The sequence below is a fragment of the Neovison vison genome, chromosome 1 (assembly GCF_020171115.1).
Source record: "Neovison vison isolate M4711 chromosome 1, ASM_NN_V1, whole genome shotgun sequence".
NCBI classification, from domain to species: Eukaryota; Metazoa; Chordata; class Mammalia; order Carnivora; family Mustelidae; genus Neogale; species Neogale vison.
The window spans coordinates 225,401,765-225,418,112 of NC_058091.1; the positions used below are offsets into that span (position 1 = coordinate 225,401,765).

Genomic DNA, 16,348 nt, shown 5'->3' on the forward strand with positions numbered 1-16,348 from the left:
CCCATTAACAACACCCCCCACCAGGCTAGTATATTTGTTATAACTGATAAACCTACACTGACATATCATAATTACCCAAAGCCCATTATGATTCACTTTTGCTGCATGTACCCACCATTACAGCACCATACACAGTATTTTCATTGCCCTAAAATTCCTCAATCTTGCCTAGTCAGCCCTCCCACAACTCCTAACTCTTAAAATCTTGGAAAAGTTTTTTTTTTTTAAACCTGATTAAAAAAAAAAATCAAAAAACAAAAACTAAATTATTGAGGATATGGCTAATCTATTCATTGTTGGTGTTAAGTTCATAACATGTTCAATCAATAAAATGAATCCTTGCTATGTGCCATACGGTACCATACTAGATGCTAAGTTGTTGTTTTTTGTTGTGGCTTTTTTTTTTGAAGGTTTACTTATTTATTTTAAGGGAGGGAAAGGAGATGAGGGAGACAGAATACTGAAACAGACTCCCCTCTGAGTGCACAGCCTGATGCTGGGCTCAATCCTGGGACCATGAGATCATGACTTGAGCCGAAATCAAGAGCCAGCCACATCATCTACTGTACCACCCCTGGGTGCTCTAAGATGCTAAGTTTATAGTAGAGAATCACACAGACCTGGTATATGGCTTTTACATTTAAAAAAAAAAAAAACACGAAAATAAACATATACTTACAAAGTAGGACAAAGTTTAAGTGTACTGAGAAAGAATAAGAGATCAAATTTTGATTCGAGACTCCAGAAAGACCCCTTTGACAAGTACAGAAATCATAATTGAAGCTGAGAACAAAAAGCAACAATTGAGTCAGGCAGAGTGGGCAGTAAGAAAATGTGAGGTGAAGGGAAGATTTTGTACAAAAGCTCTGAGGTAGTAATCACTAAAAGAAAGCCACTGAGTCTCAAAAAGTGGGAGCAAGGAGATATGTAAGGTAACTCAGAAGAAAGCTAAGAGCCTAATCACACAAAGCCTTCAAATGTCATGTTAAGGATCAACTAATGCATGCTCTCCAAAATCTTAATATACTGATAATCTTTCCTTGCTCTTTCTTTTTGATCTCTTCTCATCCCTCTGGCTTCTTTCTTTCAACAAACATGATGATGTGATTTCTCTCCATTAATAAAAAAACAAAACAAGGTAGTAGGTGGCATAGCTGTGCATCTTCCACTTCCTCTGTATGGATGAAAGCTCCATGTGGAGACATTATTTTTTTTTATTACCATATAATGTATTATGTATGGAGACATATTTTTGTGAATTTTTCCCATTGCTTTTACTCAATAACTAGTACACTGCCTAAAAGGCTCAATACATATTGGTTGATGAACAAATAAACAATAGACACACTTTCACCCAACTACACTTCTATTCAAAAGCTGGCATTGTAAACAGTAAAAGAACAGAGACATAACTGGCTTTAAGAGATTTAGTTCCTTGATCTGGCCTTGAATAACAAGGCAATCTACTTAAATGAGTTAGCCAACTACAAACTGACAGAAATACAGGGAAATAATTTCATCAGCATGAATTTATTTAACTGTGTTTGAGTATGAAAAAAATCCCACTCTATTATTAAGGCTATTCAAGTTTATTAGGTTAAGAACAGTAATGTGTATCTTTCAAAAACCTTTAATAACACATGGCATCTTGTTTTTCTTTACTAGCTATCATAACACTAGAACTTAAATGCTTTGTATTTTATGTCTAGACCTCATAAACACTTTATAGATTAAGTATGCTATCTTCTCTGGGCTATTTAACTTCACAAGAAAACATTCTACTAGACTCTATAAACCCTAATCTCTATAATCCAAACTAGCAAATCTCAAAAACGTATGTTGTACATTGCTGTGGACAGAGAGCACTTATGCAGATAAGAAGGTAAATTCACATATTCTCTTAGAAGCAAATTGTCAAGATCTACTGAAATTTAAAAACTACAATTCTGTAACCCAGAAATTCTACTTCTAGGACCCTACCTACAGATATAGTCATCAGTATGCAAAAAATGACAAAAGTTCAAGATTTTTCAATACAGTATTGGCTGTATAAGAGCTACAGATTAGGGGGCACTGGGTGGCTCAGTGAGTTAAGCCTCTGTCTTCAGCGCGGATCATGATCTCTGGGTCCTGGAATCGAGCCCCCATCAGGCTCTCTGCTCAGCAAGGAGCCTGCTTTCTCCTCTCTCTCTGCCTGCCTGTCTACTTGTGATCTCTGTCAAATAAATAAATAAAATTTTAAAAAGAAAAAAAAAAGAGCTACAGATTGGGAACAATCTAAATAGTATATTTAACCAATAATAAAAGGCAGCCATAGAGACTATTATTTATGTATTTCAAGGCTCTTCCAAGGTATCATTATTATTAAATGAAAATAATATTAAGAAGCACCACTGTGTAAAATACACCATCTGTAGAGAAAATATATTTACAAATACAAATATACATACACAAAAACATGTAATTACAAACATCTATATTATATATAAGTAGAAATATAAAAACATTTCCTTGAAAATGCAAAACAAACCCCTGTACACATATACAAGAACCTGGAAATACTGGTTATATCTTGGGAGAAGACTCAGGTGGCTAGGGGGCAAGGATATGATACAGACTTTCTAATATATATCCTTTGGAACTTAATTATTAACCATGGTACTATATTAATATTCAAAACAGGTAGTCAAATTTAAAAAGCAAGTTAAAAGTGTATATTAAAAGCAAAGATACAGAGGCGCTTGGGTGGCTCAGTGGGTTAAGGCCTCTGCCTTCGGCTAGAGTCATGATGCCGGGATCCTGTGATCAAGCCCCACATGGGGCTCTCTGCTCAGTGGGGAGCCTGCTTCCCCCTCTCTGCCTGCCTCACTGCCTACTTGTGATCTCTGTCAAATAAATAAATAAAATCTTTAAAAAACAACAACAACAACATACCTCTCAATGCTCTGAAGATGAACACAAATCAATTTTTTTCAGAATGTGAGAAACTGAATGGAGCAGTGAAAGAAGAGCATGGCTAGAACTTCATTTAATCACTGGTTCAAAAATAAATAATTTACTAAGCATGAACAGGACCTGCACTAGGCACCAAGGATACAACAGAACTGGAGTCTGACCAAAGACAGATTAAACAGATACAGTACCATGAGAATTCTGATGAATAAACAGAGGGGACTCAGAGACCACAAAGCAGGGGACCTATCCTACTCTTGAAATCAAGGAAGAATAGAATGTTTAACAGAGACAAAAAGGAACAGCAGTACACCGATTCAGTAGGTAGAAGTGGAGTATTCTAAAAAGAGTTCAATAAGTCTGGAGGGCCTCAAATAAGCTGCAAGAAATCAGACTGAAGAGGGAAGTCACATTGTTCAGGGTATAGAGTAAGCCATGTTAGAGTGAGGCTTTAGCCAAAGGACAAGAGAGAGAGCATGTGACAAAAAGTTTTAAGCAGATGACCAGGGCGTCACATTTGTATGTCTGAAATGTTTCTCTGAAAGAAAAATCAACCAAAGGTGGAGAGACCTATTAAGAATCTGTTGCAACAATTCAGGAAAGAAATAATCCTAGCCTCACCAAGATTACAGTAGAGGGATAGAAAAAGCATATGGACTAAAGAGATGCTTCAGCAGTTATAGTAAGAAAACCTGAGGATAGGATATGATGTTAGGAGACACCAAGGAAGACAGCTAGGTTTCTGCATTGGGCAGTGGGTGATAGGTCCAATTTTGGACATGCTGAATTTGACGTATGAATGAGACAGTCATATGGAGATACTCAGTAATCATCCATCAGATAAAAAGAGTAATATCTGCAGCCAGCCAAGGCTGAGGAGAAGCATTTAGTTAGAGATTATTATGTGAGGAATACCGCAAGGTTAGGACCAAGCCCTGAGGAACACTAACATTAACAAAATAAAGAGAGAAAGAACACCTGCAAAGTTTAAGAAGGAAAAACACGAGGGTTGGAAGAACACAAAATTTTTTATTTACTTCTAGTTTAGTTAAGGAATGGCTCTTAATGAAACCCAAAGGACATGTAAAGTTAAAAGCAATGTATTATTCTTAATAAAAGTGTACCCCGCCCTTAAAAGGTACCCTAAAAAACACACAAAGAAAATACAGAGATATTTAGAGTCATCCTGTAGCCAACTCTCAATTAACAGCTATGGGGGAAAGTGGATGGTAAAAATGCAACCCATACATTATCCCCAAAACAATTTCAAACAACAATTTTATAAAAATAAAGATGACTGAATCTAGAGAGGTCCCCAAATTCATCAATTATGCCAATAATGGATTCCTGGCAAGTTGCTATAATCTCTTGTATATGCCTGACAATACTGCTGCTCATCTAACAAGAAATTCTTTCAAATGAAACATATGCCCTTGTCTAAAATTTTGAAGGTCATGGGAGCAAGGATGGCCTAAACTCACGCAATGGCAAAGAGACTGGCAAAGACCAATATTTCTTTTTCTAAAGAAATCCTAAAGCCCCAGGGCACTTGCACTGAGTGCCACAGCTATTTACTAGTCTGCTACAACTGACAAAGCAGTCTTTACTAGGAAGAAATCCTATTTCTTTGCCTTCAAAGGCATCAGATTAAGGGACATATAATGGTCATGCAGCATATGCTAGCTGAATTAATAAAAAACACCTGAAGGCAATCTACACCATAGAAAGAAAAATGAAAGCACTATTTAATGATCTGACTGAAACATCCATAGTACACAAAGAACTCTTAAGGAATTAGTGTAGAGGAATTTAGAGGCAGACAATCTATGCTCTAATCTATTTGCTACTGACTTCATGTATAGCTTTAGACAAGTCAACATCTTCACTATAAAAATCTAAGTCTGACCTATAGCAGTATTTCATCAGTTGTTTGTGATTAAATTCTTAAGACTTACCTCATTAATTAGGGTCTCTAATTGCTCTCCATTCCTAAAAATCATATACTGGTAAATCACAAATGTCCATTTCTTTTTAGTCCACAGTAAACTAAAGGCTTAAAAATACTGCCTCCTCATTAAACATTAAAAAAAGTTTAAATGTTGTTTGCACTCCCAACTCACTTTCCATAAGATGAAACATCATTAGATTTCATGTATTTATCGTACAAGAGGAATTCCCTATTTTATAATTAGAACAGGTAAACGCCTGTTTAAATTCAACCCTGGCTCACCTCAAGAATAAAGTTTCTAGACACACTGCTTGGATATCTATCACACCATTTGAACTATAAACTCAAAATGTCCATGGGCCAAGCCTATTTCAGTCCTTTCACTGCACTACAGCTCATTTTAAAAACTGTGTCCGCAAACCCTACATCTCTCATATTGGCCAACAGATAAAGCATAACAAAAATGAAGAGCAAAAGTTAACCTTAACTGCAACCTGATACGGAGTAAGAACCTCATTATTAAAAATACTATAAATTCTTGCCATTAATTGGTCCATTATTCCAAAAGCAGCTTTAACTTTTAACACCTAACGTGTACATACCCACATTTTAAAAAAAAAAAAAGATTTTATTTATTTATTTGACAGACAGAGATCATAAGTAGGCAGAGAGGCAGGCAGAGAGAGAGGGAAGCAGGCTCCCTGCTGAGAGAGCCAGATGTGGGGCTCCATCCCAGGACCCTGAGACCATGACCTGAGTGAGCCTAAGGCAGAGGCTTAACCCACTGAGCCACCTAGGTGCCCCCATACCCACCTTTTAAAATAAATTTATTTTTTACAGCAGTTTTAGGTTGATAGCAAAAATTGAGCAAATCCCCTGCCCCAACATACCCAGAGCCTCCCTTATCATCAATAGCCCACAACAGGTACCCTTGCACAATCAATGAACCAACAGTGACACAGTACTAATACTCAAAGCTCATAGTTTATATTAGGGTTCATTCTTGGTGTGGTATCTTCTGTGGGTTTTAACTCATGTATAACATGTATCTACCATTATAGTATCATAGAGAATAATTCCACTGCCCTAAAAACCCAATGTGCTCTATTCATCCCTCATTTACCTCTTTAAAGTCCTAAATTGCAATAGCAATTAAGACATTTTAAATGCTGAAATGACATTCAGAATTTTAAGGATGAAAAGGTAAGGTGAAAGCCAAGGCAAAAAAAATAGGACAATAATAAGAGCAAAGGAAAAATAAAAAAGAGTAGCTGTATTTTAAGAATCAAAACCCTTCATCCCTTAAAAGGCTGAAGCTATATCCTTTAAGTGTTGTTTTTCCTTCCCATTCCCTTCCATGAATTCTGAGGGTTTTGGCTAATACACTATATAACTGAGTCTTAAGTAGGCAAAGTAGTTAGTTATAGCTTAAGTAAATACCTGTTCTACATATAAACATTTACTGGAAGTAACTCATACCTTAGACTCACTTACTTTAAAGATACTAGTGGCGAAAAAACAGCCCGAGTTGGATGTTCTCTTTGGTATCACCTTGTACACAGGCTCTACAGTCCTCTACAAAATATTCATGAATAGGATTAGCTTGATTAAACGGAAGAGATTTTATAACCTACACTCAGACTTCCCAAATGTTAAGTCCATTCCTTTCAACACACCTGTTCTTTATTCAGCACAAGTGATATACCACCATATAACATCCATTCTTTTTTGCAGGTTGCTGGATCTTATCTCTTCCTTAATCATTGCTCACTCTCCAGGACTGATGCAATCTTATCCTTGCTAGCTCTCATTTTCAGAATTATTCTCTCTCTTAATCTATCACTAATCACTAGCTAACTCCTATTACTGCTTTTAGGAGATTAAGTCCTACTGTAGTTTCCAAGTGTCCTAGAAATTAATTCCAAGAAGCCTTACCTTACCTTTGTTTCCAAGTCTTCAATAACACGTCCCAGATTACTACTTCTTCCTTATTTTTCTCTTCTATCACACTCCCTTCTATCTGTTTTTAATGCTTTTTACTTGACAGCCCTCCATTTTCAGCTCAGGGACTTCTCACATATTGCACTACATGCCTGCAATGTCTCCTCCCCATCCCCCCACAGCAATCTACTGGTCAACTTCTTTACATCATTAAAACTTCCCTCTCCGTGAAATGTTGTCTGATTACTATTCAGAAATGCTTTATTTTAGAGAAATAGACTGTTATTTTATTTCTCTAAAATAACAGATCACAACCTATGTGCACAATGAAATCACCTGTATGTGGGAAGTTAAGTTTCATCAATGCAGGGGTTATTTTAAAATTTTTAAATAAAATACTAATGCTCAGGCTCCATATCAGGCCAATTAAAACAGACTCCCTATGCAAAGGACCCAGATATTAGTAATGATGGAGAGGGAGCTGTTTTTTATATTTGGATGTTTTTAATTTCAAAGTCTCACAGGTGATTCCAATGAGTAGCCAGGGCTGTGAAACCACTACATGGACACTACCCAATTTAGAAAGAGAACTCCCACAACTACATTTAAATATATCTATATCTCACACCATTAAAATGCACTTACCACATTGTCCTGACCAATGCATATAATGCAAACGTGTGAAATCACACTACATAAGACTTAAACACTTCACAGCGATTTATATACTCTGAGCACAGGGTTTCTCTTCCACAAAATGGATAAAATACTGTCTACCTTGCAGGGTCGTCATGAAAATCAAGCAAAATACTGGATATTAAATCATTTAGAGAAGCAACTGACCTTTTAAAGGGTGCAAATGTTAAATCCCTTCACATATCAAGAATAAGACCGGGATTCAATTTTTAAGAAACAAACAGAGGGCGCCTGGGTGGCTCAGTGGGTTAAGGCCTCTGCCTTCGGCTCGGGTCATGATCTCAGGATCCTGGGATCAAGCCCCAAGTGGCTCTCTGCTCGGCAGGGAGCCTGCTTCCTCCTCTCTCTGCCTGCCTCTCTGCCTACTTGTGATCTCCATCTCTCTCTGTGTCAAATAAATAAAGAAAATCTTTAAAAAAAAAAAAAAAAAGAAACAAACAGAATTCATGTGGCAGTATGAAAGATACAAGCTATCTGGATGGAGCTGAGTAGATAAATGCTGACCAAGAGTTATAATCAAAAAGTCACTCTTTATATAGTGTAGACACCATGCAAATTTTACTCTATGTCCCATCCTAATCCTGTCTTTCCTTTAAAAATGTTTTATGTAAGAAATAAGTCTTTGAAAGTAAGTAAAACATATATCCCAGGCAGGTGTCTGATTCTTAAAGTTCCTTGGCCATACTGTGGGGAGGGTTTCCCAAATTACATACAAACACCAGCAGATGATTGATCAATTTTCATGCTCTCCTTCTTTGGTTCCTGTGTCAACAAGCACCCCAATATCTAGAAGAAACCTGATGCCACTGGCTCCTCTACCAGAAATCTAAAAGTGAGAAAATCTGACTCCTTTAGATATCAAAACAAAGGTAAAAAGCCATCAAGTTAAGACTCAGATGGGTATTAGAGAAAAGAAAATAGGTCAAGTAATAACAAATAATGACAATTTCAATAAAGTGACAGGGCTACAAGGATTGATGGCACTGTATTAAGAATTCTGAGGATGAATATGGGCTTATCAGGAAAGTATGCCATAAGGGATAATGGATATCAGGTGAAAAGGACAGCATTTCTGGAAGACTCCTAACTCCAAGAGTGTAAATAAAGAGCCTAAACCTAAAAAGGGAAGTGGTAATCATGTACACACAGAACAGCATACTTCTATTGGTACATATCACACTATACATCAATCATTTATTTACTGTTTTTGAAGGCAGGAACTGTGTGTGCCTTATTCTTTTTTGTATCTCCACCACCTATCAGAACGCCTGACAGATAATAAGCTATTAATAAAAATGTATTTAATTAAATCTTCAATAAGAAAAAACTAGGAGATCACACTATTTTGTGACATAGCACAATTACCTATGGTCTATATACCAAAACATCCTCACTCTCTCAAGGCTAGTTGTAGCAGATAATGACAAAAACAAGTGGTACCAAAATGAGAGAGCCCTCGGCAAAGACTAGATTTACAAGCACAGTTTTAAAAAGGGACACCTCCCTAGTCATTTTACTCCCAGGAGACAGTAACAAAAAGTTAACTTAAGGTTAACCAAAAATGAAAATGATATTTCATTTCACTTGAGCAAGTTTTCACAAGACAAATCCCAATAACCATGAACCTGAATTTATTTAGCTCTCTATGTAAGTACATGGTACAGTATCCACTACATGTAATCACGCCCTTAAATGTTTAAGCTGGTTAGGTTCTAATGCCTATTTTCACTTAGGCACTGTAATACAATTTTTATTACTTTAATTGAAGGAGATAGTATGTGATGGGAGGGCAACATAACCTATATTTACTCCACAACTGGACCAGAAGAGTGAAAATGAGTTGTACCTAAGGCTTAAAAATTATATCTGTTCTATCATAAGTATGATCTCAAAAAAAAAAAACACCTTAAAAGATTATTTTAGGGCGCCTGGTTGCTCAGTCAGTTAAGCATCTGCCTTCGGCTCATGAGGAAGGTCTTCCGGTCATGATTCCGAGGTTTCAGGGTCCTGGGATGGAGCCCCATGTCAGGCTCCCTGGTCAGCAAGAAGCCTGCTTCTCCCTCTGTCTCTCTCTTTCCCCCCTTATTCCCTGGTCGTGCTCTCTCTCTCTCTCTCAAATAAGTAAATAAAATCTTAAAAAAAAAAAAATTATTTTAGGTTACAGGACAGAGGTATTAAAAGCAAAGTAGATGGCTGACTCCAAGAATTAAGCTTTGCAAAAGATTAATGTAATATTAATGACAAGTACACTAGTGACTAGTGAGAATGGGTCCAGATGATCCCTAAAGGAACCCTGTTCTAGACATTCCACACTCAAGCCTCCTTCCCTATTTAAACAAGACACAGGCCCAACTAGCTCTTTGCTATTTTCTAGATTTTAAAAAATTATGACATACAGAACAAGTTGACACATAAGCTTTCCCCAGAAATCCAAAATTTTTGCCTAAGAATCAAGTGACTAGGCAACAAACATAGATTCCTGGGTTTCTGTGATAATTCTAGAAGCAACAAGTGACTAGTAAAAAGGGATTTAAAGTCTTAAACTGTTGAATCTTCATCCTTATAGTTAATAAAATGTCAGAATTCAATCTGATCTCACCAATTTGGAAAATTTAATTCAATGTTACCAACTGTAGGTTTTCTGAGCCTCTCTGGAAGCAATAAAAAAAGATTTTACTATAGGGGCTTTTATATCTAGGGAAAAAAAAACCAAACACTTAAGTACAAAAAGTATACAACTTCATACCATCATCCACAAGCATGTGTCAGCACTTAAGAAGAAAACCAGGAGTGAAAGAACCTAGGGTTTGGTTGAGATTATGTGATCTTATATAATTAACATGTGATCTTGACAAATAATCCAATCTTAGTTTCTTTGCCTATAAAATGATAAATCTATCACCTTCCTACGCTATTACCTCACAGGTTTCTTGTGAGGATCCAATTAAATAGCCTGTTTGAAAACAATGAAGGCCTACATGAAAAAATGGTCAACATCACTTGGCATCAGGGAAATACAAATCAAAACCACAGTGAGATATACCACCTCTTATCAATCAGAATGGCTAAAACTAACAAGTCAGGAAACAAAAGATGTTGGCAAGCATAAAGAGAAAGAGAAACCCTCTTACACTGTTGGTGGGAATGCAAACTGGGGCAGCCACTCTGGAAAACAGTATGGAACTTCCTCAAAAAGTTAAAAATAAAGCTACCTAATGACCCAGCAACCGCACTACTAAATATTTATCCAAAGGATACAAACACAGTGATTTGAAGGAGCACATGCATCACAATGTTTATAACAGCAATGTCCACAATAGCCAAACTATGGAAAGAGCACAAATGTCCATCCACAGGTGAACTGATAAAGAAGATGTGGTATATATACACAATGAAATACTATGTAGCCATTAAAAAAATGAAATCTTGGGGCGCCTGGGTGGCTCAGTGGGTTAAAGCCTCTGCCTTCGGCTCAGCTCACGGTCCCAGGGTCCTGGGATGGAGTCCCGCTTCCGGCTCTCCACTCAGCAGGGAGCCCGCTTCCTCCTCTCTCTCTGCCTGCCTCTCTGCCTACTTGTGATCTCTGTCTGTCAAATAAATAAATCTTTAAAAACAAAATGAAATCTTGCCGTCTGCGACTATGTGGACAGAACTAGAGGGACTTATTTCGCTAAGTGAAATAAGTCATTCAGAGTAAGATAACTATCATATGATGTCATTCATATGTGGAAGTCAAGAAAGAACAGGTGAATATAGGAGAAGGGAGGGGAAAATAAGAGGAAATCAGAGGGAGGCAAACCATAAGAAACTCTTGATCACAGGAAACAAACTGATGGTTGCCGGGCTGAGGGAGGTAGGGGGATGGGGTAACAGGGTGATGGACATTAAGGAGAATATGTCATATAATAAACACTGGGTGCTATAAGCAACTGATGAACCACTAAACTCTAGCTCTGAAACTAATAATACACTATGTTAATTAACTGATTTTAAAGAAAACTATGAAGCCCTAACTATACATATATGGAACCATTATCATACTAGTTACCATGTAAAAGGAATTTATTAATCCACAAATTTCCCCATTCCGGCCACTCCACAGAGCCACAATAATTGTACCTAAAGAACAACTATATTGTTATGCTGTTCATTTTTATTACCTACATTCACAGTCCATTCTCCAAAGTCTACCTAATGACATGTAAAGATGAACTGTCAGAAGAATGAATATGGCAAAATAAGAGGGAGAATTATGCAATTTAAAATCTTTCCTAAAGACTGCCTGCTCTAAACTCCAAGATTCCCAAAAAATCCTTTGAAATCTTTAAGTTCATGACTTCAGATGCCTAATTAAAGCATTCTTTTCACCAACACTTTATTAAGAAACAGTATTATTTTTGTCCTTGTGACCTTCTAGTTACTATACCATTATCACTTTTTACCAAATCATTCCAAGTGGGCTCTATAACACTGCTCCCTAGTGCCCTTCTATGACTGAGAAGAAATTTGCTACACATCCTCATTGGGTTGCAGAAAGCTGTGTATGGTTCCTAAATAACAGAATTCTCCCTTTATTGCCACAGTTCTTGATAGTCTGGTTCCTATACTATGCAAGACAGGTTCCTGGCTGGAACTACAAGTTGTATGAATGTAGACAAGATCCTTAAGGTGACTTAGGGCTCTGTTTCCATATTTATAAAAATGAGAACTAGATTAACTTCAAGGATCCTTCTGGTTGATCCTTCTCTTCAGATCACACATATCAATGCTGTGACTAAGAGATCCCAGAGAACAAATCAGAGTTGCAGCTTCCAAATATTCAAAACATTTCCCATCTCTCCCCTAGTCTCTAATTACACATAGTGTCAAGCAGGTAAGAGATGTTTTACAATACTTTTCAGATTTCCCAATAAAGAATACTAGGCTATGAGGTGACTGGGTGGCTCAATCGGTTAAGCCTCTGCCATCAGCTCAGGTCATGATCCCAGGGTCCTAGGATGGAGCCCCATGTCAGCCACCCTGTTCAGTGGGGAGCCTGCTTCTTCCTCTCCCTCTGCCTCCTGCTTCCCCTGCTTGCACACGCTCTCTGTCAAATAAGCACATTAAATCTTTAAAAAAAAAAAAAAGACAATCTAGCTACGTAACAGTAAGATTGCAGGTTTTAGAGTCACTGGATTCCAAAAATGAGGTGACTCAAAAGAGTAATAGGGAGCCACATGCAAAAAAATAAATTATACATGACTACTCATTTCCAGAAACTAGTCTAATTTCATACCAGGTTATCGCCTGGTGGTGAACAATTTCAGTACATCTGACCCCTATCATTTTTAACGTCAGAATACCAGGAATGTCACATTAGCTTCAGCAGATCACTCAATTCCAGTCAACTCTGGGGATGTTGTACTAAGAAGCCTGAATGGAGTGGGTTGGAGGGGGGTGGAGCAGAGTAAGGAGGTGATAGCCTAGACAGAAAGGTTTCACTTCCAAGTAAGATTTCATCAGAATGATTAACTTAAAATGTTTGAAAACCAAAGATCCAATAATGAATGATTCACTCAAAAACTACATGCAAGAATCTCAGCTAGGCACATTGAGGAGATTCAAAGATGAATTCAGGAAACTGAAGAGGCTATTAGCATTTTAATTCCGTAACACCTTGACTGTGGTTGGTGTGGATCTGCGTAGCCTGCCATCCCTCAATTAGATTCTCTACACTAGCTCTTCTCCAGTGCAGTTTGAAAATACAATATTAAAAGAAATATATGCAAATATTAATACTTTAGGATATATGCTGCCTCGTGAGTGATACAGAATGACTTGGGAATTCAGAGGCTGACTATCCATCTGGTTTTAGTAATTAGTGAAGACTTATTGGGATTCATTTTGAGAAGAGCCCTTAAAGATAAGAACAAATTCATTTTAGTTTACTTCTTGGCCCTCAGAATATGTTTTATTTATGTATGAGCATCACTGATTGGAGAAGCATGCTTTGAAACAAGGACAAGTATCACCATTAGAAAGCATGCAGAACATCAAGTGACCAATTAACAGCAGCCCTTCTTCACTCATGTGATTTCCCATTGTCTCAGGCATCACATTAGTGCTCATCCAACTACAAAGTGTATTTTTGTTACAATAACCACTAGTGTTTTATCCAATACAGATGTGCTATAGAAGTGGAAGGAAACAAAACAGCTTCTTTAATGTGAAAAAAAAAAAAAAAAAAAAAGATTGTGGGGCGTTTCCTACACATCTTTTTCTGCTGTGACACACCACTATCCAATGCAAATGACCCTTCCCTTCAAGTTGTCTACTTTTACCTTCCACCAATTCGATCATACAACTGAGGATATAAATATGTACATGACTAAAGGCTGGGATAATACACACTGTAACAATTTCCATTATGACCCCATCCGCAAACTGTTTTTGAAATGTGACTTTAGGTTATAGCCTATAGAAGAACACAAAGCTCCTATATATATGTTTGGATTTCTGGTAAAGGCAAAAGGCAAAGGTTTAAAGACTATTATAAGTCTCTGTCCTAGAACCCTAAAATGAACCAAAATTACTTCAAGTCATAACAAAAAGAGGTTTAGAAAAAATTTAAAAATTCAAAGATTTCAAATGCCCTATGATTCTTTTTTTTAAATATATTTTGTAGTAACACCTATAATCATAATGGTTTAGAATGTAAAGAACCTAACACATTTTATTGCACCCCCAAATTTCAAATAATGTGCAAATCCTACTTTCATTGGAATGCAGTGAACCCTCGTTCACCTAAAAAAGAAATAACAGTAACAGAACTGTTTAAGGACAGTAATTTGAAGAGAAAATAAAAAGAAACCCCAACCCAAGAAAAGGAGACATTGGTTTCCCGGTGGTGTTACTGGTAACTACTAAAGCTCTAAGCGGTCTAAGTGATCTTTGCACATTCAAGGTAATGATGCTTCCGGTTATTATATCTCAGCTATAAGGGGGAAAAATCATTAGCTATATGAGGTCTAACAGTATGTTACACAGATAACAGGTACGTCAATCTAGCTTCACAGAACTTGGTCAAACTTGCTTAGAAACCAGGAGGGCGTGGATGTGATAGAAACGTTACTACACACCATGCAAGAGGATAATAAGCCATAAATAAAGGTGAGTGTCAGGGAGATGGAGTCATGAACACCGCACACACCTATTACATTCTCTAGTTCTTCCAATACTCGAATTGAGAGAAATTGTACTTATTTCTCTCCCCGCATTTTCCCTTTCACAATATAAATTATTTCCATGCCTGGCTGGCATCTCACTCCACACCCCAAGCTAGTGACATAAAACATTTTCCCCAAGAGGACCCTATAGAAAGATACACAAGCCTAAGGTTTCTTTTCTTTTCTTTTGAATTAAGCAGGTATGTTCACCTCACTTTTAACTTCTCTCTCGAGGGTGTGAAAAGATCAACATCCGGTCGCCCACCCCCACCTTCTCGGTACTGCATCGCTTTGACTAGGCTCATCCCTCTCCTTCCCTTTCAGTCTCATCACCTCTGGGAAGCTTATCGAACACTTCTTCCCGCTGCCCCCACCCCCACATATTCATGGCCGAGCCGCATCCTTCTTCCAAGGAAGGGACTAGCAAAAAAAAAAAAAAAAAAAAAAAAAAAGACAGGCATGCTCGAGAACCGACTGGGGAAGAAGCCTGACCAGCTTCAGGGTTGGCCTTTTTCCCCCCGCCTCCGGCCGGCAGTTGGTTCTCTAAATACTGAAACCACTGGTCTCCACGCTCTCCCCACCCCCCACCCCCTGGTAGATACTGCCGGAAAATGAAAAGGCCGGGGTGAAACGCGAGGCTGGGTCCTCCCTAGAGAAGCCCGCTGTCCCCGGGGAGGATGGAGATCGTGGGAAGAGCGGGGACACCCGTCCCGGGACCGACCGCCTCACCCACCCGAACCCCCCAAAGATGCTGCCGCGACACCCAGGCCATGGCCAGCGGGCCCCTCCCCGCCCCCCGCACTGCAGCGGCACCCGGGGCGGACCCCACGCCGGCCTCACTCGCACACACGCCACACACAAAAGCGCCGCGGCCGCCGCCTTCCCGCCCCCACAGCCCGGCGAGGCAATCAATGAGGCGGCCGGCCCCGCGTCCCCTCCAGGAACACCCGAATGCAGGGCCCGGCCGGTAGGAGCGGCGGCGCGGCTCACCATCGCTCCGCTTGATCTCCACGTAAATCCCGATCTGGATCTTGCCGAAGTTGGCCGTTGCCATCACCTCATCTGGAGCAGCGGCGGCGGGCCGAGGGAGGGGGACGGGAGGGCGGAAAAGGCGGGGAGGGGGCGGGGTAGGTGTGGGAGGGGGAGCGGTTGCCCGCGGCCGCGCCGGCCCGGGCGACAGCGTGAACGCGAGCCGGGGCCGCGAGAAGCAGCGGCGGGGAAGCAGGCGGAGGCCCCGGGCCTGCAGGCCGGCGGGAGGACGCGCACGCCGGGGCGCGTCGGGGTGAAGCGAGGGCCGGGGCCGTCAGGCGGCGCGGGGGAGAGTGGGAGGGCCCGCGCCGCCCGCCGGGGAGCCGACGCTGGGGAGGCGGGGCGCCGCGCGCCTGCGCAGAGCGAGCCTCCCGCGTCTCTTCCTCGTTGGCCACTTTTTCCCCGCCGCCTTGAGGCGCCCCCCGCGCAGCTTCGCGGAGGGGCGGGCGGGCGTTGGCTGCGGCTTGATCGACGGAGGGAGCGGAACGCGCGTGGCACCGCCCCGAAAGATCCAGGGTCGCGTTTGATTTCGGCGCGCGGCCTAGAAGAGGCGGGAACCCGCGCGCTGGTGCCTTCC

The 16,348-nt window shown here is 39.8% G+C and overlaps 1 protein-coding gene across 4 annotated transcripts in view; it reads right to left on the bottom strand.

The window, feature by feature from the left end:
- The window catches only part of KIF2A (kinesin family member 2A), a 79,392-nt gene extending 63,411 nt beyond the window's left edge, over positions 1-15,981 (bottom strand). For 2 of the 4 annotated variants that reach the window (XM_044224030.1, XM_044224022.1), the window contains exon 1: positions 15,733-15,981. In XM_044224030.1, coding sequence (XP_044079965.1) covers positions 15,733-15,796 — 64 coding nt within the window. In that variant the 5' untranslated portion in view covers positions 15,797-15,981. The remainder of the gene's footprint in view (positions 1-15,732) is intronic. The other 2 variants (XM_044224045.1, XM_044224038.1) reach the window with 1 other exon arrangement.
- Between the last annotated feature and the right edge of the window lie 367 nt (positions 15,982-16,348).